The sequence below is a fragment of the Oryctolagus cuniculus genome, chromosome 8 (genome assembly GCF_051225735.1).
Source record: "Oryctolagus cuniculus isolate XC-2025 breed Fujian yellow rabbit chromosome 8, ASM5122573v1, whole genome shotgun sequence".
NCBI lineage: Eukaryota > Metazoa > Chordata > Mammalia > Lagomorpha > Leporidae > Oryctolagus > Oryctolagus cuniculus.
Window position 1 is genome coordinate 126,785,199 of NC_142874.1, and position 25,489 is coordinate 126,810,687.

General features: G+C 38.4%; 1 protein-coding gene and 1 pseudogene across 1 annotated transcript; one reads left to right on the plus strand and one right to left on the minus strand.

Annotated features, from left to right (window-relative positions):
* Positions 1 to 428: 428 nt before the first annotated feature.
* On the plus strand, positions 429 to 25,376 carry LOC100355142 (transmembrane protease serine 11B-like). The gene is made up of 10 exons (XM_051819326.3): positions 429 to 593; positions 3,327 to 3,442; positions 10,659 to 10,774; positions 10,853 to 10,920; positions 12,466 to 12,626; positions 14,333 to 14,371; positions 20,379 to 20,556; positions 22,874 to 23,133; positions 23,480 to 23,622; positions 24,276 to 25,376. The coding sequence occupies exons 1-10, from the start codon at positions 586 to 588 to the stop codon at positions 24,435 to 24,437; spliced, it is 1,251 nt and encodes a 416-aa protein (XP_051675286.1). The 5' UTR covers positions 429 to 585; the 3' UTR covers positions 24,438 to 25,376.
* On the minus strand, positions 19,011 to 20,356 carry LOC149125160 (ribosomal protein uL24-like pseudogene; annotated as a pseudogene).
* Positions 25,377 to 25,489: the final 113 nt, after the last annotated feature.

Here is a 25,489-nt window from a genome sequence, read left to right on the forward strand (position 1 = left end):
CTGTAATGTATTTTAAAATATTCTGTCTCAAAAATTAAAAAAAGAAAAGGAGCAACAAAGTGTGGAGAGGGGGAAGAGAATATCAATACATTCTTAGAACTGTATCTATAAATCTGTCAAAAAGTAATTAAATTTAAATGAAAAATTATATAAAAAACTAAATGCATACAGCTAGTTTTAACTGAGGAAGAAAAACCAGTATATGGAATTGGTTAAACCATGAGTTATGATTAAAGCTGTTTCTTGGGTGTAACTCTTAGGTGGCCAATTCAAACTGGGTTATATTTTTTTTGAAGAGCCAAGTCAAAGATATTTGTCATTCCCTGGATGACTCCTATCTTGAAACTATTGAAATGTGACGGTTATTAACACTAGTCAGACAAGTTTCTTCTCATTTGTTCTTTAAATCTCACCCAACCCTTAAAAACCAACCAACCAACCTTGGATATAATACACAAATCATCAACTACACCGGGACATTTTGATTTCTATCACCATTATCATCACCAGCATCGCCACCACCACCATCACCATTACCACCACCACCACTATTATCCTTGTTACTGCCACAGCAAACTGTACATCATGTACAGGTAAGTGGGATTCATTTGGAAGAAAACTCTGCAAAACCTAATGGGTTGATAGAGTATCTCCTAAATTTTACTGTTTTTGTTAATTGGTTGCTTCCTGTAACTTAGGTCAAAAATCATATTTCCTGAGGTCTCTGGAAATTTTCAGAAAGTTAGGAAAAAAGAATCAGAATCAGCAACATTTGGTTATTTGCAAAGAATAGAAATTTACTCATATATGACTTTGAAACTTTAGGAAATGAAATACCTTTATGAACAGGTTTTCAAGTGGGTTTCCATCTGTAGGCTGTCTTTTTTTCCAAGGAAAAAGCAGAAGTGGAGGCCATTCAAATCCTTTTGACTGTTAGGTTTCTCTAATCTCTCTTCACAACTCTTACCCTAATGATTTAAAGTCTTCTACAAAAAATTATAAATTTCAGGTAATTTTGCACCATAATCTTAATGTAACATTTTATTACATAAAAGAACCCAGGTGCAACTATTTCAAATGAAAAATCACATTACAATAAGGGAAAATGCATTTATGTGTGCCTTGTAGTTAACAGTTAAAGAAATAACAGAATGTGGTCATAAGGAAATCTAAATTAAAAAATTATACCTGGCGTGGACTCAGTGGAGAGAACTATAGTGAGACTGATATTTTAATATTGTGAATAATGAATTTCCATAAGTTTAATCAATATCATTACTGCAAGCTCATTATGGCAAATGGTTTGTTGCACCAGAATAGTAATGTGCATTATGTGATGTAGATCCAGTCCAAAAGTCAGGCAATTATAGTTTCATTAAATATATGGATGATAAATCTATTGGAGATCCATTTTTAATCTATTCTCTTTAAAATGAGGGATTCATCCTAGAATGTAAGTTCCTATTATAAAAAAAATTACCAAAAATTTATTTGGTAAATGAAGAGTATATTATCTCATGAATACATCTTTTTTGATACTTAGAATATCATTTTATAAAATCAACTATTATTCACAAATAATAAATTCCTAAGGTCAATGCATCACATTTACTAGAAGGGTTGGATTAATCATACATTAATCTGATGTTATATATATTATTTTTAATAAAAAGAAAGCCTCATAGAGGGAAAAGGTTACATTAGAACTATTGCAACAATAAGTGTTCTTTAAAACCTTCCAGAGCATCCAAAAATGGTTTTCAGAGAACTTCTTCTAAGCTGTAGAGTCACTATTTAGGCTACAGCATGTCTCATAAAGCCTAAGCTACCAGACTAAGTTAATTGGATAACCCCAACAAATATGAGTGCTTACTCTCACATGTGCACTTTTTGTACTTATTAAAAGACATACTTTAGCAAACATTAACTGGAGTTACAAATATTGTGTAGGCAGTATTATGCCTGAATAGAATTTTTGCTCTGAGGGTGAAATTAAACAATAGTATTACAGGATGACAGCATACATAGCTTGTGTCTGAAATAGGGAGTGTCACTGAAGAGCTTTGACAAATGACATTGGTTCTGGGAAACCCTAATTAACAAATCATCAAAACAGACAATGAGGTACAAGGAAGAGTTAGGATTAAGACTAGAAGATAGAATAAAGAGGAAATAAGAGTGGGTGGAGTTGCAGTTTTGGTATAAGGTAACACTTCAGGGAAAAAAAAGAACTTACTTAAAAATCAATTTATCTTGGAAGAGATGAGAATGAAAACATTCACATATTCGTTGGAAATAGCTAATCTTCTAAATACTTCCCGTGATTACAAGCTTTTTTGTCTTATAAGAGTTATCTAGGATTTGTAGAATATAGAGTTTCAGGAAATAACTGAGGTTGTTATGAAGTTTGAAATCAGAAATGTTTGTCCCTCCTCTGATGGGCAAATACGTGACATACTGTCTTTCAAAGTATGAAGAATGATTAGTGTCCAAGCCTTAAATGGAATAAGGTAACTGTCCATAAACCTAGCTATAACCTAAACTACTCTATATTATGCCAGGTTGTTGCTGTGGATTCATTATGAGAGGAGGAGCACGGTGGGGGCAAGAAGCATGGAGTCACCACACAGACACCATATTTTCTGATTCTTTTTTAACTAATTGGTTGTGATGATGAAACAACTTTACTCATTGATTTATATTACACCAATAATCTGCACTTGTTAAACAAAAATTTAATTGTATAATTAAGTAAAAAAATGAACAAAAAGTGGAAAAAAACCTATCCATAATCTCATAAAACAGGGATTACTGTAGTTGACATCATGACACTTCCTTACACATTTATTAAACCTATAAGTATTGTTATATTATGTGTTTAATTGTGTTTATAAATCTTCACATGTCCATGTAATGACATGGCTATGGTTTGCAAAAACACAATGCAACCACACCCAATGTTTTGTAACCTGTTTTAGTTTTTTTTTTTTTAATCAATTTCTCCTCAACAACATGAGGACAGAAATCATGTCCATTTTGCTCTCTGATATATCACTTGACATGCTGCTTACATAGGATTTGTTAAGTGAATGAGCATTAGGGTCTACCTCTTTGAGGTCTTTGATGCATCTATATTTTAAACTAACATTAGAGATTCATGATAAGCTATAAATCATGTTATGTGACTTGAAGAAGACATCTATATTTTAAACTAACATTAGAGATTCATGATAAGCTATAAATCATGTAATGTGACTTGAAGAAGACACACAGATAGATCTAGAATGTGTATCATCTGATTTGAACCACTTTTTCCCTTTTCATAGGCCCAGAATAGTACCACAGAGATCATGGCCAATATGGATGGTAATCCTCATTTTTCTTGGAGTGGTTGCAAGCTTGGGAATCACTATTGGTCTCCTCGTTCATTTCCTGGCAGTTGGTCAGTATGGACTATATTCAATTTTCACTCATACTAATAGAGATCCTTTTAATTTAAAAAATTGGCAGCAATAGCATAAATATGTTCTTAGAAATCCTTTAATTCCCTGTAATTTGAATTAGATGTCTTCTTATAAGTTATGTCACTAACGGCAGGATGGGCAAGACAGAGATGCTCAATACAAATATGCCCATATTCATTGTTAATAAAGGGGTTTATGCAGTTGTGTAAACCTGTCACTTGAGTTATTACAGTCTTTAGTAAATATAGCTCAAAGTGTAGCTATCCCTACTCCTTTGAGATCAATTCTGCTCTTGGTTATTTATATCTCATATGTTGAATAGCAATGAGTAATTAGTAACTCTTCTAATAGTAGATGCTGAGTGTCACAAAATGGCTAAATTGCTGTATAACCTAATTTTTTTATTTTTTTTAAAGAAATTTGACATTCATTATTCCATTTGTTCCTCACAATAACCCTCTGAGTTAAGGAGGGCAGGTTTTACTACTGTCCTATTTTCACAAACAGTAAAAAGAGGTTCAGAAAAGTCAAGTGACTTACTTGATATTCTAAGGGTTTTTTGTCTTTTTTTATTTAGTAAATATAAATTTCCAAAGTACAGTTTATGGATTACATTGGCTTCACCCCACCCATAACTTCCCTCCCACTCGCACCCCTCCCATCTCCCGCTCCCTCTCCCATTCCATTCACATCAAGATTCAATTTCGGCCGGTGCCGTGGCTCAATAGGCTAATCATCCACCTTGCAGCACCAGCACACCAAGTTCTAGTCCCGGTCAGGGCGCCGGATTCTTTCCCGGTTGCCCCTCTTCCAGGCCAGCTCTCTGCTGTGGCCTGGGAGTGCAGTGGAGGATGGCCCAAGTCCTTGGGCCCTACACTTGCATGGGAGACCGGGAAAAGCACCTGGCTCCTGGCTTCGGATCAGCGCAATGCGCCGGCCGAAGTGTGCCGGCCGCAGCGGCCACTGAAGGGTGAACCAACGGCAAAAAGAAAGACCTTTCTCTCTGTCTCTCTCTCTCACTGACCACTCTGCTTGTCAAAAATTAAAAAAAATTAAAAAAAGATTTATTTTCAATTATCTTTATATACAGCAGATTGATTTAGTGTATATTAAGTAAATATTTCATCAGTTTGCACCCACATAGAAACACAAAGTGTAAAATACTGTTTCAGTATTAGTTATAGCATTAATTCACATTGGACAACACATTAAGGACAGATCCCACATGAGGAATAAGTACACAGTGACTCCTGTTGTTGACTTAACAATTTGACACTCTTGTTTATGGAGTCAGTAATCTCCCTAGGCTCTAGTCATGAGTTGCCAAGGCTATGGAAGTCTTTTGAGTTCGCCGACTTCAATCTAATTCAGATAGGGTCATAGTCAAATTGGAAGTTCTCTCCTCCGTTCAGAGAAAGGTATCTCCTTCTTTGATGGCCCCGTTCTTTCCACTGGGATCTCACTTGCAGAGATCTTTCATTTAGTTGGTTTTTTTTTTTTTTGTTTTGTGTTTTTTTTTTTTTTGTTTTGTGTTTTTTTTTTTTTTTTTTTTTTTTTTTTTTTTTTTTTTTTTTTTTTTGCCAGAGTGTCTTGGCTTTCCATGCCTGAAATACTCTCGTGGGCTTTTCAGCCAGATCCGCATGCCTTAAGGGCTGATTCTGAGGCCAGAGTGCTATTTAGGACATCTGCCATTCTATGAGTCTGCTGTGTATCCCACTTCCCATGTTGGATCATTCTCTCCCTTTTTTATTCTATCAGTTGGTATTAGCAGACACTAGTCTTATTTGTGTGATCCCTTTGACCCTTAGACCTATCAGTGTGATCAATTGTGAACAGAAATTGATCACTTGGACTAGTGAGATGGCATTGGTACATGCCACCTTGATGGGATTGTATTGCAATCCCCTGGCACATTTCTAACTCCACCATTTGGGGCAAGTCAGCTTGAGCATGTCCCAAATTGTACATCTCTTCCCTCTCTTATTCCCACTCTTATATTTAACAATGATCACTTTTCAGTTAAATTTAAACACCTAAGTATAATTGTGTGTTAATTACAGAGTTCAACCAATAGTTCTAAGTTTTTAAGTGACACAGCTGAACAATTCAGATATCAATATCTTAAAGTGTATTATTCTACTTTGTCATTGTTTTTCTGAGTTTCATTCCTCCGAGATCTGTTAGTCTATAAAATTACACAGCAGAGATCAATGTTCTCTGATTCAGTGGTAATTTCACTTTTCTTTCAACTTGGGTTCTTCACCTCTGTTTCAACCCAACTCTTTAGTGACTTCCTTCAAAAGGTAATAGATGCTCACAGTCTCTTATCTGCCTTATCTACCCATGAATTCTTTACTCTCTGGATCTTTCTGTTCTACCTTTCTTCTACAGATTAAAAAATAAAATTGCTCACATAATTTCCTTAAGGACAGTACCCTGAGTCTTCAAAATCACTCCCTTGTGAATAAATCTTATCAATATGGTAAAGGAAAACAGTAGTCTAGAGATTTCCTGATGGCTGAATAGGGAAAAGATGTGCGGGTTTTGACCAGAGGAAGAGCAGAGGAGAAGACAAGCAGATGAAGTGCATTCGTATGGGAGGGTTACAGAGAAGTTTGCAGTGCAAATTATACTGAAAGAAGAGGGATGCCATGTAGCAGTGTGGAAAGTGCAGAAGCACAGCAGAGTGGGGACAGCACCAGTGACTCCCATGAGCTAGAGGGAGCTAGAGGGAGATGCCAGCTTCTGAGAGCAAGCCCTTCCCTCTGAATATCCACTGAAGGAGTAGATACTGCTCTAAGCCACAGAAGCATAATTCAAAGATAAAACCCATTGTTGTGGAGCAGTGGGTTAAAGTCCAGACCTGTGGTGTCAGCATCCCATATGGGCAACGATTTGAGTCCTGGCTGCTCCACTTCTAATCCAGCTCCCTGCTAATGTGCTTGGGAAGGCAATGGAGGATGGCCCAAGTCCTTGGGTCCCTGCACCCCTGTGGGAGACCTGGAAGAAGCTCCTGAATCTTGGCTTTGAATCAGCTCAGCTCCAGCTGTTGCAGCCATTTAGGGAGTGAACCAGAGGATGGGAGATCTCTCTCTGTCTCTACCTCTCCCTGTAACTCTGTCTTTCAAATAAATAAAACAAATATTTTAAAAAAGCCCATCAGAGGAGAAAACCAACAAGTGTTTCCATAACTGCCTAAATATATACAAAGAAATAGAAGAAACAAGAACCAGGAAGGCAAGTTGGCTCCTCTAAAGAAATATAACACTTCAATATTAGAATGTGAAGATGAAGAGATTGATGAGACACCTGAAGATGAATTAAAAATAATGATCATAAAATTACTCAGAAGCACAGAGAAACAAATTCATGAGATACAGGAATCCATACATGATATGGATAAAAATTTTGCTGAGAGATTGAGATACTGAAATCAAACTGAATTTTCAGAAATGGAAAATTAAATATGATAAATAGAAAATAAAGTGAAAAGCCTCAACAACAGACTTGGTGTGGCAGAAGAAAGAATACCTGATCTAGAAGACAAGTCTTTGGAAATAGACCAAAAAAATAAGAAAAAATTTTTAAAAAACCTGAAAGTAGTATTTAAGATTGATGGGATACTATCCTATCAAATGACCCATCATATGTGTCTTAGGAGTTCCTGAAGGTGTGGGAAGAGAATGGAGTAGAAGCCCTGTTGATAGAAATAGTAGCAGAAAACTTCCCTAAAGGAACATCCAAGTACAAGAAGCACACAGAACTCTTAGTAGACATGATCAGAAAAAATCCTCATAACACATTACAGTCAAACTTTCAACAGTAAAACATAAAGATTCTAAAATATGCAGGAGAGAAATGCCACATTACATTAAGTCCCAAAAGAAAGATACTGTCAAACCAGAATAATGTATCTAACAAAGCTCTCATTTATAAACAAAGACTTTTTTTTTTTTTTTTGACAGGCAGAGTGGTCAGTGAGAGAGAGAGAGACAGAGAGAAAGGTCCTCCTTTTTGCCGTTGGTTCACCTTCCAATGGCTGCTGCGGCCGGCGCACCGCGCTGATCCAAAGCCAGGAGCCAGGTGCTTCTCCTGGTCTCCCATGGGGTGCAGGGCCCAAGCACTTGGGCCATCCTCCACTGCACTCCCAGGCCACAGCTGAGAGCTGGCCTGGAAGAGGGGCAACTGGGACAGAATCCAGTGCCCCAACCAGGACTAGAACCCGGTGTGCCGGCGCCGCAGGAGGAGGATTAGCCTGTTGAGCCGTGGCGCTGGCCACAAAGACCTTCTAAAACAAGCAGAAATTGAAAGAATTTATCATTATTTGTCTATCCTTCCATAAAAAACAGAATAATAGTCATTTTTATGAAAGTATGTGAAGTCAGAAAATCTCCTAGTAAAAGTACAGAGGAAATTCAAAGCAAACAATTGGAATATTTATGGAAACATGGTTATAACAAATCGTTACTTATCTGTAATAACCTTGAATGTAAATGGTCTTGGTCTAAATTTTCCAATTAAAAGATACAGACTTTCTGAATGGATTAAAAAAGCAAGACCTGTCTATTTGCTGCCTACAAGAAACACACCTCAGCCACAAAGTTACATGCAGACTGAACATGAAAGGATGGAAAAAGATATCCCATGCTAATGGAAAGCAAAGAAGATTAAAAAAAATTAGCCATCCTAATATTAGAAAAATAGACTTTAACATAAAAACTGTTAAAAGAGTCAAAAAAGTGGATCATGAAGTGCTTAAGGTATCAATTCAACAGGAACAGATGACTATAATAAATGTATATGCACCCAACGCTAGGGCACCTAACTATTTAAATATTTAAACTATTTATTTATCAAGAAAAATTAATTGAATTTTTAAACAGACTTATTTATATGTTTGAAAGGCAGAGTGACAGAGAGAGAGAAAGAAGGAGAGATGGAGATTTTCCACCCACTGCTTTACTCCGCAAATAGCCTCAACATCCAGGATTGTACCATGCTGAAGCTATGAGCCCAGAACTCCATCCAGATCTCGCACAGGAATGACAGAGGCCCATACCCTTGGGTCATCATCCACAATCTCCCGTGTGCCTTAGCAGGAAGCTGGATCAGAAGTGGAGCAGCCAGGATTGGAATTGACACTCTGATATGGGATGCCAATGTTGTAAGCTATAGATTACTCTGCTGGGACACAACATGGCTACCAGGAAAATTTATTTTAGAATGACACTGAATCAATGTAATTTCACTGTAATGTTATAACTAGAATCATAAATATAAACATCAAGATATATATATATACACATATATATACAAATTAATCTACTACTTGCAAATGCCCAGGTTCAGCATTCTGGATACAAAACAAAAATAACAGATTACGATTGTTTACTCTAGTTCCTTCAGTGACATGCTTCACAGATTATAATTATACAATACTAGGAAAAAGTGCATCTTGTAGATTGTCTTTTATAATTTAGTCTTAGTGATAAAGAAAAAAAAAATCCCAGAAGGTTGAAGTGATAAGCCAAGGTGGCATAACCTGAGTGTGGCAAGGCTCAGACTAATCGCTAGACATTATATGCATCATTCTTTTCAGTGACCTTGGGTAACTTCTTAGACAGAACCAGGCACTCGACTCTTTTTTTTTTTTTTTGACAGGCAGAGTGGACAGTGAGAGAGAGAGAGACATAGAGAAAGGTCTTCCTTTGCCATTGGTTCACCCTCCAATGGCCACCACAGCCAGCGTGCTGCGGCCGGTGCACCGCGCTGATCCGATGACAGGAGCCAGGTACTTATCCTGGTCTCCCATGGGGTGCAGGGCCCAAGGACCTGGGCCATCCTCCACTGCACTCCCTGGCCACAGCAGAGAGCTGGCCTGGAAGAGGGGCAACCGGGAAAGAATCTGGCTCCCCGACCGGGACTAGAACCTGGTGTGCCGGCGCCACAAGGCGGAGGATTAGTCTAATGAGCCGCAGCACCGGCTGCACTTGACTTTTTATGCAATGGCTGTGATCAGATAAAACAGAGGAAAATGGGAAACTGATTTTTATTTTATATTGGAATTATTTCAGACTTCCAAGTCTACCAATGATTTCATCTCAGGAGATTATATTTTTCAGTGTGTTAGAGTTTAGTGGTATATTTTATTTCAATTTTTGTTAACAGTTAATATATATATTTATAGGCTGGAGTGGGAGAGTTCGATACATGCTTCCAATGTGCACTGATAAAGTCAGGGTAATCAACATTTCTGCTTCTTTGACATTATTTTATATTTGGAACCTTGGAGTTCCTTTCTCTTATTTACTCATAAAGTATATAATAGGTTATAGTGAACTATAGCCACCTCAATGTGCTATATAACACTAGGGACTTATTCTGTAAATCTAACTCTGATTTTGTACTTGTTATTCAAACTCCTTCCGGACTATTTTTAAGGTGGACCAGAAATTCAATTGCCCTCAAAATATGTACATGATTAATTTTTAACCCAAAAAGGTACTATTTCATATTAGCTCCTATTTTTAAAAGTACATTTATGACTTAGAAGAACAACCTTTTAGGCTTGTCCCATTTCAAATTAGAGTGGTTAGGTGTATTAGGTGAAGTAGTTATTTGGAGACAAGAAATAAATGAGGATGTGAGCTCATGATGAGTATCAATCACCACCTACCTAATGTTGTATATAGGTGCAAGGCCAGTGTGAAGTACTCAAGGAATGGCTTTCAGAAATGGAAAGTATGGGGCAATGGGGTAAAGAAAGAGTACATGAGAGTGTGAATCATCCAGAGTGAAACATGTGCTTGTAAGGCTTCTTACATCAGAGCTGCTGAGAAAAGTCAATTGGTTAATCACTAGTCTAAGAGTTTAGATTAGACATGAAGAGTGGACATTTTTCCTGGTGCACACTCCAGTGGATTTGGTGGCTGCAGTCATCGCTGTTTTGAAGAACATGCTTAGGGTGTATTCAGACTTAGCAGGAGAGTTATGTCCTTTGTCACATGAAGGCAAGGCTTAGAACAAGTCACTGAATAAAAGCTGGGTAGTTCCCAAGCAGATAATCATTCCTCTGCTGTCTGTCTCTAGGGCTGGTTTAAAAGCCAGGTTGCATGTTCATTTAAAAAAGAGATACACATGGACTTGCACTCCCTTCTTGTTTTAAAATTCTTTAAATATTTCTTTATTTCACAGGAAAGCTACACTATTATGAAGGTGTTTTTCATATTTCTGGAGCCACATACAATGATACCTGTGAAAATGTAGCTTCACAAGCCAGTACAAATCTGAGCAAAGATATTGAGACTAAGGTAAATCAGAGATCTATTTTATTAGTGTCATTATAAATTTGGCTGAAGTATACATGGGACTCTATTTTCTCTTGGCAGATGTCAGATGCATTTCAAAATTCTAGTATATATAAAGAATATGTCGACTCTCAGGTCATCAAACTTCTGTAAGTACAAATTAATACAAAATGTTATGAAAAGAGGGAATATATATGTGACACAGCCCGCCTTTTTCATAACAGCAACATGAAACAGACAAATAGATAAAGGTAGAGAGAAAGAAAGAAAAGAAAGAAAGAAAAAGAGATGAGGATGAGGGAAGAGGGGTGGGAGGGAAGGAGAAGCTGGAGAGAGAGAGAGGGAAGGAGGGTGAAACGGAAGGAATAAAGGAGAGAAAGAAAGGAGGGAGGGAAGGAAGAAGGAAGGAAGGAAGGGGAGGAAGACTGATGTGAGAGAGTGACAGAGAAACAAAGAATGAGCTCTACTCTAAGTGTTATTATACTATTTAGCAAATCTCTGTTCAGGGAAAGAACGGCTGTATACAAATCTATAATTTCTTGTCTACTTGCAGGGGAATTATAAGGTTAGTGGTGGTCAGTCCTAAATGGTTCCATGAAGAAAGATAGCTGTGACTCCACAGAAAACAAGGAAGCCCAACCTCATTGTTTTAGTAACCACCCCCTGGCCGACTCTTCTCCAATCACAACATGGGTTACACATACCCTAAAGTAATCATTCATGGGCTTTTCTGTGATTACCATCCCTGCCATTGTAGGGATGAACCTTTTGAGAAACGTCGGCGTAAACCTGCCTTTGAGGGGTATTTGAGGATAATCTTGGTAGGAAAGGATGCGGGATGGAGAGGATGGAGCATGGGGAAAGGGAGAAAGGGAGAAACCACTTGCAATCTGGTGGTAACTGCCAGTGTCTACGCTGGGAACCCTTGAGCAAAACAAACAAAAAATTCAGTTGACCAATCAACCAACCTTCTTACTTATAGACAAGCAGAAACCTTGAAAGACCCTTTACTTGATCATAATTACTTGAAAATGGAATTGTGAGGCTTTTACAAATTCTGATTAATATGAATTTCACTTTGATAGTCTTCCAAAATGATTTGACTTCCTTCACTGAACAATCAAAAGAATGTACTGAATATATAGATAACCCAGACTTCACAACTTAGAGTTATTTTCTGAGCTTTCTCCTTGTAGATCTATTGGTTATATGTAAGGTATAATACATCTCGATTGTTATATGTAAGAAAGTACAGGAATAAGTTGCAGACTGGCCCCTGAATATATGCTGGAACTTGTCTTTTGAGTGCTTCCCTGCCTTGCCTTTATTTTCTCATTCATTTTTCTCTAAAATTCAATTATTAGAAAAAAATTCTTATGAGAACACTGGTTTCTATTGTATTATAATAAAATCTTGGAAGGTATTTAGCTGCTCATATGTATTTGACTCATTCTAATTCCTAGTTTATGATCCCATATATTTTTCAATGTACAGTACCTCTGAACTAGCTAGAAGATTTTTAGGGACTTTTACAATTTACATATGCTGCGTTTTGTGTTTATACTGTATGTCTGTGTTAGAGATGTTCTTTATCATCTGTAAAGATTTATAATTAAAATGTGGGAACTTTGATATGATCACACAACATCTAAAACTTCAAGAAGTACCACATTTGAATACATCTATTATTTTAGGCCCAACACCAATGGCTCCAGTGTACAGTTACGTCTGACCTTCAAGTTTCCTCCAGCAAAGAGGGGTAGCATGAGGACTGAAATCCTGGCCATCTTACATCAGATGTTGAGAGGCAACGTGGCATCCTGGAATGCAGTTCCTGCTTCCATTGGACTTATGGGTACTTCGTTTCTTTTCATTGTGGTCTATTACTCAGGTTTCTGAAGTATTCTTAAAAGTGCTAGAAATAAAGGAACTATGAGTTCTGCAATTTTGGGGTTAAATATGTTTCCTGAACTCTGACACTCCTAGCAATGGGTTGGTGGTGGAAGGGGCAGCGCCATAACATCATTGTTTGACAAGTGATAGGGATAAGGTTAAATCGTGGGCATCTAAAGGACAACCTTTAGAAAGGTTAGCTGTTAGGGATGGGAAAGTGGCTGAAAGCTTCTGACCAAATCATCTTTCCTTCCTACTCTCTTGTCCTGTCAGGACCTATGAGAGATGGCACATTCAGGGTTTTCTTGGTCATTCACTAAGGAATTGCAGGGCTAAAGCAATGCTGGTAATGGGAGCTTTAAACAATTCTTGTGAAGAAATTAGAGCAATGTTACTTAAAAAATTGTTTGGAATAATTCTCTAGAAAACAATGGAAGACAATGATAGATTTTCATCCCTGTATAGCAAATGACTTTTATAAATATCTGGAAAGTTCTACAAAGGTCTTGAAAGTCTCACCTGGATTGTTAAACAGCCTGTAGGGGAAAAACATGTGGTTTCAGTGCCCCTAGTTTATGGCCTTTCTGGTCTAATAGTTGCTCTCAGTGTCCTTGAAGGTTCAAAAGGCTTCCAAGCCACCAGTTACAGCTCCTCTGCCTCAGAGCACAAACCCTGTGACCAATGGGACACTGTGAGAAGTGAGTCTGAGGTAGAGGTTCTCCAGGGAGCAGTGAAATCCTTTTGTGGGTAGCTGTTGGGATAGAGGGCTGGGATTTCTGCTCCTCCATGTCCCAGGGATTAACATCAGTGCTTTCCTGCGGTTCTTCCTATAGTTCTCTTCTTTTATTCTTTAAAGTCTCTTTCCAATAGGAAAGAAGCTGCAAAGTTACATTTTGAAAGTTTCCTAATTCAGTCTAAGTAAGGAGAATATTTTAAAAAGTAGGAAAGAGCCGGCACCGTGGCTCACTAGGCTAATCCTCCGCCTGTGGCGCCGGCACACCGGGTTCTAGTCCCGGTCGGGGTGCCGGATTCTGTCCCGGTTGTCCCTCTTCCAGGCCAGCTCTCTGCTGTGGCCAGGGAGTGCAGTGGAGGATGGCCCAAGTGCTTGGGCCCTGCACCCCATGGGAGACCAGGAGAAGTACCTGGCTCCTGCCATCGGATCAGCACGGTGCGCCGATTGCAGCGCGCTGGCCGTGGCGGCCACTGGAGGGTGAACCAACGGCAAAGGAAGACCTTTCTCTCTGTCTCTCTCTCTCACTGTCCACTCTGCCTGTCAAAATAAATAAATAAATAAATAGTAGGAAGGGTCCAATGAAATAAAATTTTAACTGATTTTTTTCTTAAAATATATATGCCTCAGTCAGTAGAATTGCCAGAATATCAAAAATCTGTATATTTATAAGAAATCTACTTTTTACCTCATTGACTATTTTACTACAACTATCATAATACTGAAATCTTTGCATTTAACTTTCATTTTCCAATATTACCTGGTAGAGATGAGGAGCAATGTTCAAATTAGTTTAGAAGAGCTGATAATCAATACATGAATGGTTAAATGTTGGGCATAATTAGATCGGAAAAGTTTGCATTTGTGTCCTGGGGTTGAAATCAACTGGTTGGTGTTATTTATCAGTTTTACAATTTTTGTTTTGTTTTTACTTTCAGAAATCAGCAAGGCTAATTCTGAAATGCTTGTCAACAACTGTAAGTTAATAAACTTTATTATAGAGTTAATATATTCACAAATATTTCTACATAATATTTTCTAAAGTTTTTTTGAAATACATCATGGAAATCCACAGAATTTTTTCTTTTATATTACATTGTAAAATTTATTAATATGTAAAGATTTCATGAATTTCATAGATACAATTCCAAAATACAAGACTTTCCTCTCTCTTCTTCCCCTCCCTCCTCCTTCCTTTCTTTCCTTTTTTTTCTTTTAATTTTTTGCAATAACATACTTCCCATTTAGTTTGTAACCATAGCCTCAGTGTTCTTCTAAACAAAGAGTTCTGCAAGTAAAAGGTAGATAGATCACTGTTCCACAGGGCTATAGATGAGGGCGATAGATGGCAATTGAGTAACAAGGTATCAGTTTAGCTTGGTATACATTGTTTCTTTTTGCTTTTTTAAAAGATTTATTTATTTATTTATTTATTTATTTATTTATAAATCAGAATCACACACACACAAACACACACACATTGAGAGAGAGAGAGAGAGAGAGAGAGAGAGAGAGAGGGAGGGGGAGAGAAAGAGAGAGAGAGAGAAGAGATCTTCCATCAACTGGTTCACTCCCTAAATGGCCACAGTGGCTGGGGCTGGGCCAGGCATAAGCCAGGAACCAGGATCTTCATCTTAGTCTCCCATGTGAGTACAGGGGCCCAGGCACTTGGGTCATCCCCTGCTGCTTTCCCAGGTGCATTAGCAGGGAGCTGGATAGGAAGTGCAGCAGTCAGTATTTGAACCAAGACCCATATTTGATGCCAGCACTGCAGATAGCAGCTTAACCTGCTGTGCCAAAGTGCCAGATCCTGTTTCTTTTCTGTACCCTTTATATCAGCAAAAACAAATCAGAGAAAACATACGATATTCATGTTTTTGATCTGACTTGTTTCACCAAGCATAATAACTTGGTGAAAAGCAGAAGGAGATGGCCCAAGTGCTTGGGCCCCTGCACTATGTGGGAGTTGCAATCATTTTGTTGTAAAGGATAGGATTTCATTCTTTTTTTAAACTTTTGTATAATGAATATAAATTTCCAAAGTACAGCTTATGGATTACAATGGCTTTCCCCCCTATAACTTCCCTCCCACCCGCAACCCTCCCCTTTCCCACTCCCTCTCCCCTTCCATTCACATCAAGATTCATTTTCAATTCTCTTTATATACGGATGATCAGTTTAGCATATATTAGGTAAAGGTTTCAACAGTTTGCACCCACATAGAAACACAAAGTGAAAAATACTGTTTGAGTACTAGTTAGAGCATTAAATCACAATGTACAGCACATTAAGGACAGAGATCCTAATAAGGAGTAAGTGCACAGTGACTCCTGTTGTTGACTAAACAATTTGACACTCTTGTTTATGGCATCAGTAATCTCCCAAGGCTCTAGTCATGAGTTTCCAAGGCTATGGAAGTCTTTTGAGTTCGCTGACTTCGATCTTATTCTGACAAGGTCATAGTCAGAGTGGAAGTGCTCTCCTCCATTCAGAGAAAGGTAGCTCCTTCTTTGATGGCCCCATTCTTTCCACTGGGATCTCACTTGCAAAGATCTTTAATTTAGGTCTTCTTTTTTTTTTCCAGAGTGTCTTGGCTTTCCATGCCTAAAATACTCTCATGGGCTCCTTAGCCATATCCGAATGCCTTAGGGGCTGATTCTGAGGCCAGAGTGCTATTTAGGACATCTGCCATTCTATGAGTCTGCTGTGTATCCCGCTTCCCATGATGGATCGTTCTCTCCCTTTTTGATTCTATCAGTTAGTATTACCAGGCACTAGTCTTGTTTGTGTGATCCCTTTGACACTTAGACCTATCAGTGTGATCAATTGTGAACTGAAGTTGATCACTTGGACTAGTGAGATGGCATTGGTACATGCCACCTTGATGGGATTGAATAGGAATCCCCTGGTATGTTTCTAACCCTACCATTTGGGGCAAGTCAGCTTGAGCATGTCCCAAATTGTACATCTCTTCCATCTCTTATTCCCACTCTTATATTTAACAGCGAACAATTTTCAGTTAAGTTTCAACACTTAAGAATAACTGTGTATTGATTACAGAATTCAACCTAAAGTATTAAGTAGAACAAACAAAAAAAATACTAAGAGGGATAACTTATTAAGTTGTTCATCAACAGTCAGGGCAAGGGCTGATCAAGTCACCGTTTCTCATAGTGTTCATTTCACTTTAACAGGTTTCCTTTTTGGTGCTTGGTTAGTTGTCACCGATCAGGGAGAACATATGATATTTGTCCCTTTGGGACTGGCTATTTCACTCAGCATAATGTTTTCCAGATTCCTAACAGGGATCACTTTTCAGTTAAAATTTAAACACCTAAGAATAATTGTGTGTTAATCACAGAGTTCAACCAAAAGTACTAGAACAAAAAAATACTAAAGTGGATAAAGTATTACATTGTACATCAACAGTCAGGACAAGAGCTGATCAAGTCACTGTTTCTCATAGTGTCCATTTCACGTCAACAGGTTTCCCTTTTGGTGCTCAGTTAGTTGTTGTTGATCAGGGAGAACATATGATATTTTTCCCTTTGGGACTGGCTTATTTCACTCAGCATAATGTTTTCCAGATTCCTCCACCTTGTTGCAAATGACCGGGTTTCATTGTTTTTGACTGCTGTATAGTATTCTATAAAGTACATGTCCCATAATTTCTTTATCCAGTCTACTGTTGATGGGCATTTGGGTTGGTTCCAGGTCTTAGCTATTGTGAATTGAGCTTCAATAAACATTAATGTGCAGACAGCTTTTTTGTTTGCCAATTTCATTTCCTTTGGGTAAATTCCAAGGAGTGGGATGGCTGGGTTGTATGGTAGGGTTATCTTCAGGTTACTGAGAAACCTCCAGACTGACTTCCACAGTGGTTTAACCAGTTTGCATTCCCACCAACAGTGGGTTAGTGTCCCTTTTTCCCCACATCCTCTCCAGCATCTATTGTTGGTAAATTTCTGAACGTGAGCCATTCTCACCGGGGTGAGGTGAAACCTCATTGTGGTTTTGATTTGCATTTCCCTGATTGCTAGTGATACTGAACATTTTTTCATGTGTCTGTTGGCCCTTTGGATGTACTCTTTTCAAAAATGTCTATTGAGGTCCTTGGCCCATCTCTTAAGTGGGTTTTGTTTTGATGTTGTGGAGTTTCTTGATTTCTTTGTAGATTTTAGTTATCAACCCTTTATCTGTTGCAGGGTTTGCAAATATATTTTCCCATTCTGTCGGTTGCCTCTTACTTTCCTGGCTGTATCTTTTGAAGTACAGAAACTTCTCAATTTGATGCAATCCCAAATGTTAATTTTGGCTTTGACTGCCTGTGCTTCTGGGGTCTTTTCCAAGAAGTCTTTGCCAGTACCTATATCTTGCAGGGTTTCTCAAATGTTCTCTAATAATTTGATGGTGTCGGGTCATAGATTTAAGTCTTTAATCCATGTTGAGTGGATTTTTGTGTAAGATGAAAGGTAGGGGTCTTGCTTCATGCTTCTGCACGTGGAAATCCAATTTTCCTAGCACCATTTATTGAATAGACTGACTTACTCCAGGGTTTCTTTTTGGATCCTTGATCAAATATAAGTTGGCTGTAGATGTTTGGGTTGATTTCTGGTGTTTCAATTCTGTTTCATTGGTCTATCCATCTGTTTCTGTACCAGTACCATGCTGTTTTGATTACAACTGCCCTGTAGTATGTCCTGAAATCTGGATTGTGATGCCTCCGGCTTTCTTTTTGTTGTACAAGACTGCTTTAGCTATTAGAGGTCTCCTGTGTATCCATATGAATTTTAGCATCATTTTTTCCAGATCTGAGAAGAATGTCTTCGGTATCTTGATTGGTATTGCATTGAATGTATAAATTGCTTTTAGGAGAATGGACATGGCTCACTAGGCTAATCCTCCACCTGCGGTGCCAGCACTCCAGGTTCTAGTCCCAGTTGGAGTGCTGGATTCTGTCCCGGTTGCTCCTCTTCCAGTCCAGCTCTTTGCTCTGGCCCAGGAAGGCCGTGGAGTATGGCCCAAATGCTTGGGCCCTGCACCTGTATGGAAGACCAGGAGGAAGTACCTGGCTCCTGGCTTCGGATCAGTGCAGGGCACCGGCCATAGGGCCATTTGAGGGGTGAACCAACGGAAGGAAGACCTTCTCTCTATCTTTCTCTCTCTCACTGTCTAACTCTGCTTGTCAAAAAAAAAGGAAAATATTTATAGGAAATTGTACAAAAGAGTGAAGTGAAAATTGATTCTAAAATCATGAGTGAAGAATATGATTGTGAACAAGCTAAAATAAGAAAAGGTTTAAGGAATATATTAGTCAGCTTCTCATTGCTTTCCCTGAAATAGTCAACAATACTTCCTTGGGAAAAAAAGTTTATTTCAGCTACAATTTGGAGGTTCAAAGCTCAATATCTAGTGGCCTCCTTACTCTGACAGAGGCTGGCTACAGCTGAATCAGTATGAAGGAACATTCACATGGTGAGCTAGCAAACAGAGCTGCTAGGCTGCCTGTGGCTTAATTAACCAACTCTCTACTAAGAACCACTTTCTGGGGGTTGGCACTGTGGCGTCTACCTCTCTCTGCAGTTCTGACTTTCAAATAAATCAATACATCTTAAAAAGAAAAGGAACCACTTTCTGGGGCAATGACCCCACTTCCCAGCCACCACCATCTGATCAGGTCTCCAACTCCTAATCCTTCAACGCTTAATAGAAGACTTCAGAATTTGAACATCTGAAAGAGTTTGGAAAGCCAAATCCCACTCAATCCATGAAAGGGAACAAAAAGGACAACTTAGGATAGGACCAAAATACAAGCCTACACTATAAGTCAAATATGTTTATTGCAGCATAAAAACAGCTCTGCATCTTTTAAAACAGGTGGAGCAACTTTTTTTTAATTTCATCACTTTTTAATGAAAGTTGTGCATATGAGATTACTTTATTCTTGTATCTTCTCAGTTGCTTCTTCCTTGTATTTGCCCTTCTCCTTTCCTACATGACATGACTTGGCTTTTTACGCAAGGATCATTTTGTGGTCTCTGTCCTGTTTTAGCCTAGTGACAACCAGCTTGCTGGGGTGAGCAAGGACAGTTGTGCCATTGGCCTTTTCTTGCTGCATTTATTCAGTGTGGATGACATATTTATTCTTATAAACCTGGTCTACTTTGCAGTTTCTGACCTTTACAATGTTCTCACACCATTGTACTTCATCATCCTTACAAATGGGCATGGATGGCAAGCTGACCTTCAGTCTCAGCTCTTTGGAAAGAGGGGATAGCACAATCTTTCTGCGACCATGGGAAGAGGCATTGAAATGCTGGTTTTGGTTCTTTCTTCGATCAGAAGTCACAAACTGACTAAACTTCATTTTGGCTGCTGCCACTCAGTTGATGGCTGCAAAAAAGAGGGAGAATCCTTTTTCTGCCAACGGCTATTTAGATTTATAACTTCATTCATGGGACATACAAAGTTATCTATTTAAAAATTAGCCTCCTATAGATTTATTGAATTTCAAGTCCTACCTGTTTTTGTCTTGGCAAGGCCAGATTGAATGATTTGACTGGTCTTATATGGCCTACAAGCTGGACATTCCTCACCCCTGTTTTTCAGAGTATGGTGTTGCCCACAAGGTACATCCATGCATCTGTTCTCTCAGTGGATATTTGTGGAGTATTTATTGTCCACATTGCAACTGTAGACACCACTGTATATACTGTGCAATAATCATTAATGAAACAAAGCCTTGGAGAGATGAGAATTTTGAGAAAGAGGCATCCCAAAAGGCAATAGCTAAAGAGACTAGAAAGGATAAGATTAGGATAAGATTCACCAAAGCCAAGATGAGTTGGGAAACCATGAACACAGAGCATTACAGGAAATAAACAGCTGAATTAATCACTGTGGGTTTTCAAGTTATATTTTAAGATGACATTTTTATAAAGCAGAATAGAAGATGCCTGCTCTGTGTATAAATCCTTTCTCCAGGTTGTGGGAGACGACTGAGCAGCAGTATCACAGCTGGCAACCGAATTGTGAATGGGAAGAATGCCCTGGCAGGGGCTTGGCCATGGCAGGCCAGCATGCAATGGAAAGGCCACCACAACTGTGGAGCCTCTCTGATCAGCAGCAGGTGGCTCTTATCAGCAGCTCACTGCTTTGCTAGGTAAGTTCAAAAGTCTGATGGTATGAAAGATGCTGGGTGCAAGCTTGTTTGGATTAGCCCATATGGATTAACCTAAATACGGGAAAAGTCATAAGATCATAGGAAATTTACAATCACATACAAAATTTACAATTACAATCGAAGGAGTAAGAAAGCTTTTAAATTTAGGAAAAAGGGGGGATTGAATAAAAGCAGTTCATACTTTCCAAATATTTACCTTGGCATGGTCTCATGTGCCTTATTGAAATCATTTCACTTCATTATAAAAATTCTGTATAGGAAGCAAAACTTAACCTATAGAAAGAGGAGGAAACTAGGCTCAGGAAAGGTGATAGATTTAATGTCAGTATCACAAGCTATTAAATAATAGAAAAGGAATGTCTGACTCCAGTTCTAGGTGATTTTTTTTGCTTCTAGGAATTTACAAGCTAGTTGAAGAAATGAAAATGTCAGCTATAGAAAGTATGAGGACATGTTGGGAAAGATAATGTTATGGAACTTGAACAAGTAATATGGTATGTGGGATGGGTATTTAGCCTAGTGGTTAAGACACCACGAGTTCAAAATCCAGCTCTGGCTCTCAACTCCAGCTTCCTGCTAATGCACACCTTGGGGGGCGGCAGGTGATGGCTAACCTAACTGGTTTTTTGCCACTCACATGAAAGACCTACATTGAGTCCTGGCTCCTGGATTTGGCCAGCCCAACCCCCATCATTCCAGGCATTTGGGGAGTGAACTAATAGATGAGAGCTCTCTCTCTCTCTTGCACTGCCTCTAAAACCAATTAATTTTAAAAAGGAAATGGCAAATTCAACTGCTGTATGAAGATTTGATCTAGACCCTAAAATGCGATTATAATATATATTTGATTAAAGGGATGATAGAGTAACATTCACTACTGGTGGGAACACAGCCTTCTTCAGATGTATGGAGATGGAACAGCACAGTTTGTATTCTGTATACATCAAATAAAAGAGCAATTTCAAGTAGAGAAGATTTTACAAAAGGAAATGCTAGAAAATATTATTAACATTTTGAATATATTGGTTTTAGATATTTATTTTTTAAAAAAGATTTATTTATTTATTTGAAAGGCAGAGTTACAGAGAGAGAGAGAGAGAGAGAGAGAGAAAGACAGAAAGACAGAGAGAGGAAGATCTTTCATCTGCTGACACATTCCCCAAATGGCCATGTTGGCTGGGGCTGGACCAGGTTGAATCCAGGAACCAGGAGCTTCGTCTGTGACTCTCAGATGGATGCATGGGCCCCCGGACTTGGGCCATCTTCCACTGCTTTTCCCAGTGCATTAGCAAGGAGCTGAATCAGAACTGGAACACTCAGTACTTGAACCAGGGCCCATGTAGGATTCTGACACCATAGGCAGCAGTTTAAACCACAGCACCACCACACAGGCCCTATGCTGCAGATATTTCTAAATAACAAGAAATTTACTGAAGAAGTATCTTTTACAAAGCATCTTCATAGGATGTCTTCCAGAAGGGATTTTCAAAAAGCTGGTGATAACCATGGTCTGCCTATGCAACTTGTTAAACATACAGATTCATTAGCATTCTTCCTGGTCTTTTTATGTAAATCTCAGAAGGGGAAGCCTGAGTGGCCTCTAAGGAAATAAAGTGTACAAATCACAATTTTTTAACATGTGAAATCAGGGAGGTTTTAGAATAGGGGGTGGATTGAAGTATGCCACTGATGGCATGAAATTATGGGAATCTTAAAAAACGTAGTAGCTTATATTTTGAGGGAGACATGAGAATAAACAAGATGTTTTATTCTAAATTGACAAAGAATCTCAGTGTGGAACTGGAGAAACTGATCAAGAAATCTAAATTAGAAAGCAAGATACATTGTCTCAATAAACAGAATAATGGGACTGAGCAAGAACAAGCTGCAATTTTTTAAGTACCCAAGTACCCAGAGTCTTCCACAGGCTCCCAGAACCTAAGGTGCTCGGCAATAAGATTAAATCTGGACTCTAATCACTTAATGGACCAAAGATGCTCATCTAATTCCTGCTCAAGTCAAATTCTCAGAAACGTTTAGAGTTGACTTAGCCAGAGAAACTTGTCCCTAGTTGGGAAGATTTGCAGAAACCTGCCAAACATAATGGTTCTTAGCACTGTCTTTAAGCAACTGCAATGTTTGTACCAACTCTACATCAAGATGTTTTTGAAGACTAGAATGTAAGTGCTTTGTAGTGTATGGGAACCTTATGCTTCAAAATGCTAAGAAAAAGACCACCTAGGACACTGTTGTGACGCAGACAATGATAGTATTTCCATTACATTGTGTCCTCCAGGAAAAATAACACACAGGATTGGACTGTCAACTTTGGAAATATTGTAAATAAGCCATATATGACACGGAAAGTCCAAAACATTATTTTGCATGAAAATTATAGCAGTCCCGGGGTCCATGATGATATTGCTCTTGTGCAGCTTGCTGAAGGAGTCTCTTTTACAAAGTACGTTCGTAGGATCTGCCTTCCCGAAGCCAAAATGAAACTCTCAGACAACGACAGTGTCGTAGTTACAGGATGGGGATCACTTCATATGTTTGGTAAGTTTTCCTGCAAAAACATAATAGCTTAATGGGAATAATCATTTAATCAATCAATCAATCACTCCCTGCATGCAATTAGTCTACCAGTAAATATATTGAATAGCAAGCCCTGTAGCAGGACAAAAAGTGTGAAATCACATTGTTTTCAATTTCTAAAATATCCCTGGGAATGGGAGTGGGGAAATTGCATTTATGTGGAAGGCAGCCAATAATGAAAACCTGAAAGACTGATGTAACCTGTGACTGGCCTGCTCCTAAAAGAATATGCTTTATATTATAGTTGTTCTTTATTACCACAAGCAAGGCCAAGAGTTCTCTAAAACATAGCATTTATTGCCATTAGGTGCTTTCCCAGAGACACTTCAACAAGCATTTGTGAAAATTATTGACAACAAAATTTGCAATGCCCCATATGCATTATCTGGCTTTGTGACTGAAACAATGCTGTGTGCTGGTTACATGTCTGGAGAAGCTGACGCCTGTCAGGTATGTCCAGCTACGTTATCCAATCATTTTCTCCCAAAGTGCCAACTAAATAGACATTTTTATCAGCCTAAAATATTTTTATTTCCTAATGATTTCCATATGGTAGCTTCACATTTCACTCCACTTAAAATTATCACTCCCATTTATGTGTCAGACATCAACCAGATGCTGGAGATGACATGGTGAGCATAATATCTGCCCTCATGGAGTTTTCAACACAAGAATCCGCACAAAGAATAATCCTTGGAAGTTTTGAAGAGAAACTGAGTTGTGTTTTTGGAGAAGCTTAGAGACCTAGAAAGCTACCTCCTGCTCCAGGGAGGCAGCAGGAGGTTGAGCATGGACTGAGGTCAAGCATTGCTCAGAGACTACGACATGGAGCTCAGTGCACTGCTCAGAACCACTGCAACCACTGAGTCATCTTTGCTGTAGTCAAGGGTGGTTCTGGGTTGTCAATGCAATACCTGGCAGCTATAGAAAATATATTCTGGCTTGCAGCTTTGTGGATTTTTAATAAACTCAAGGATTCTGCAGTTTTAAGCCCAAAGAGGGTGGATTGGTTTCAATGCCAAGGGGATAGTGTTAACTCCAGAAGAGAGGTAAAATGAAATTATTTGACAAGAATAGTAACATTGTTTCCCTTCTTCTTCTAGAATGATTCTGGTGGACCGCTAGCTTACCCTGACTCCAGAAATATTTGGCATCTTGTTGGAATAGTTAGCTGGGGTGATGGTTGTGGGAAAAAGAATAAGCCAGGTGTCTACACACGAGTGACCTCTTATCGTGACTGGATTACCTCCAAGACTGGACTCTAAAAGAAAAGTAACCATGAAATGGAGCATGAAGATAAAGGCAGGGTAGTCTTATCTGCTGCTTCAAGATCCTTCTCTTTTGATGGATGATAAACCAATCATTTTCTTAGACACAAAAATACAAACATCTTTACCAATGCTGTAAAACACTCTCCATTCATTTGTTTATGTATTTAACTAATCTATGAAAGAAGACAAAAGGGGAGTAAACAAAACCAAAATATTTTTATTAATACTCTAATTCTGATATATCATTTTTTGTAATTGTCCCTACTTTGTTCTTCAGAATTACATAAAATAAAATTCATAATTTGGTAATATGAAAACATACATCCTTATTCTTTCAAGTACATTAGTTTTAATTCTATAAATTAAAGTTGCACTTTGTTCACTGGAATGTGCGAGACAACTCATGCACATCTACTTTTTTATTTATATGTGAGATAGTCTGTGTACTTCATGACATCACATGATTTTGGAGTGCAGAAGGGATAGCAGAAATTCATCTAGACCAAATCTTCCAATTTATAGAACAGGAAACTAAGAGAAAGTAAGAGGAACTATTTGCTTAAAGGCACTCATCATCTCTAATAAACTGATGAATTTACTATACGTGTATTTTCTCTCATCAAGTTTAATTCAATATTCATCAGGAATTATAAGTGATTTTTTAACTTGCAAATACTTACATTTTTTTTTTCATGTCTTTCTTTTGTTATTTGTTTTTCTTCTCTTGCAGCAATAATAATGTGAAGTCCTCAAGGGCAGGGGGCAGTGTGGCACATGTTTTGTTATCTGTCCTTACAGCAAGCATGCAATTGTATGGAGGATTGACTGTAATCTCTGCACATAATTTACCTTTTGTGGTTTCCTAACAAAAAGGAGCCCTAATTTTTTTAGTCAGTTAAAATAAAATAAAAAGCCCTCTGCTATTTATGGTGTTACTCTTTTATTCTGTCTTTTTTCATTAAGTATGACTCTTAACAACATCAAACCTAATCATTATTAGTGACTTGCTGGTGCCTTTCTCTCCCTACTCCTTTCCCATGCAGGTC

Coding starts and splice junctions, on each gene's coding strand:
- LOC100355142 (XM_051819326.3), top strand. Junction 14,372..20,378: donor TGAAATGCTTGTCAACAACT/GTAAGTTAATAA, acceptor TCCTTTCTCCAG/GTTGTGGGAGACGACTGAGC. Junction 23,134..23,479: donor GGGATCACTTCATATGTTTG/GTAAGTTTTCCT, acceptor TATTGCCATTAG/GTGCTTTCCCAGAGACACTT.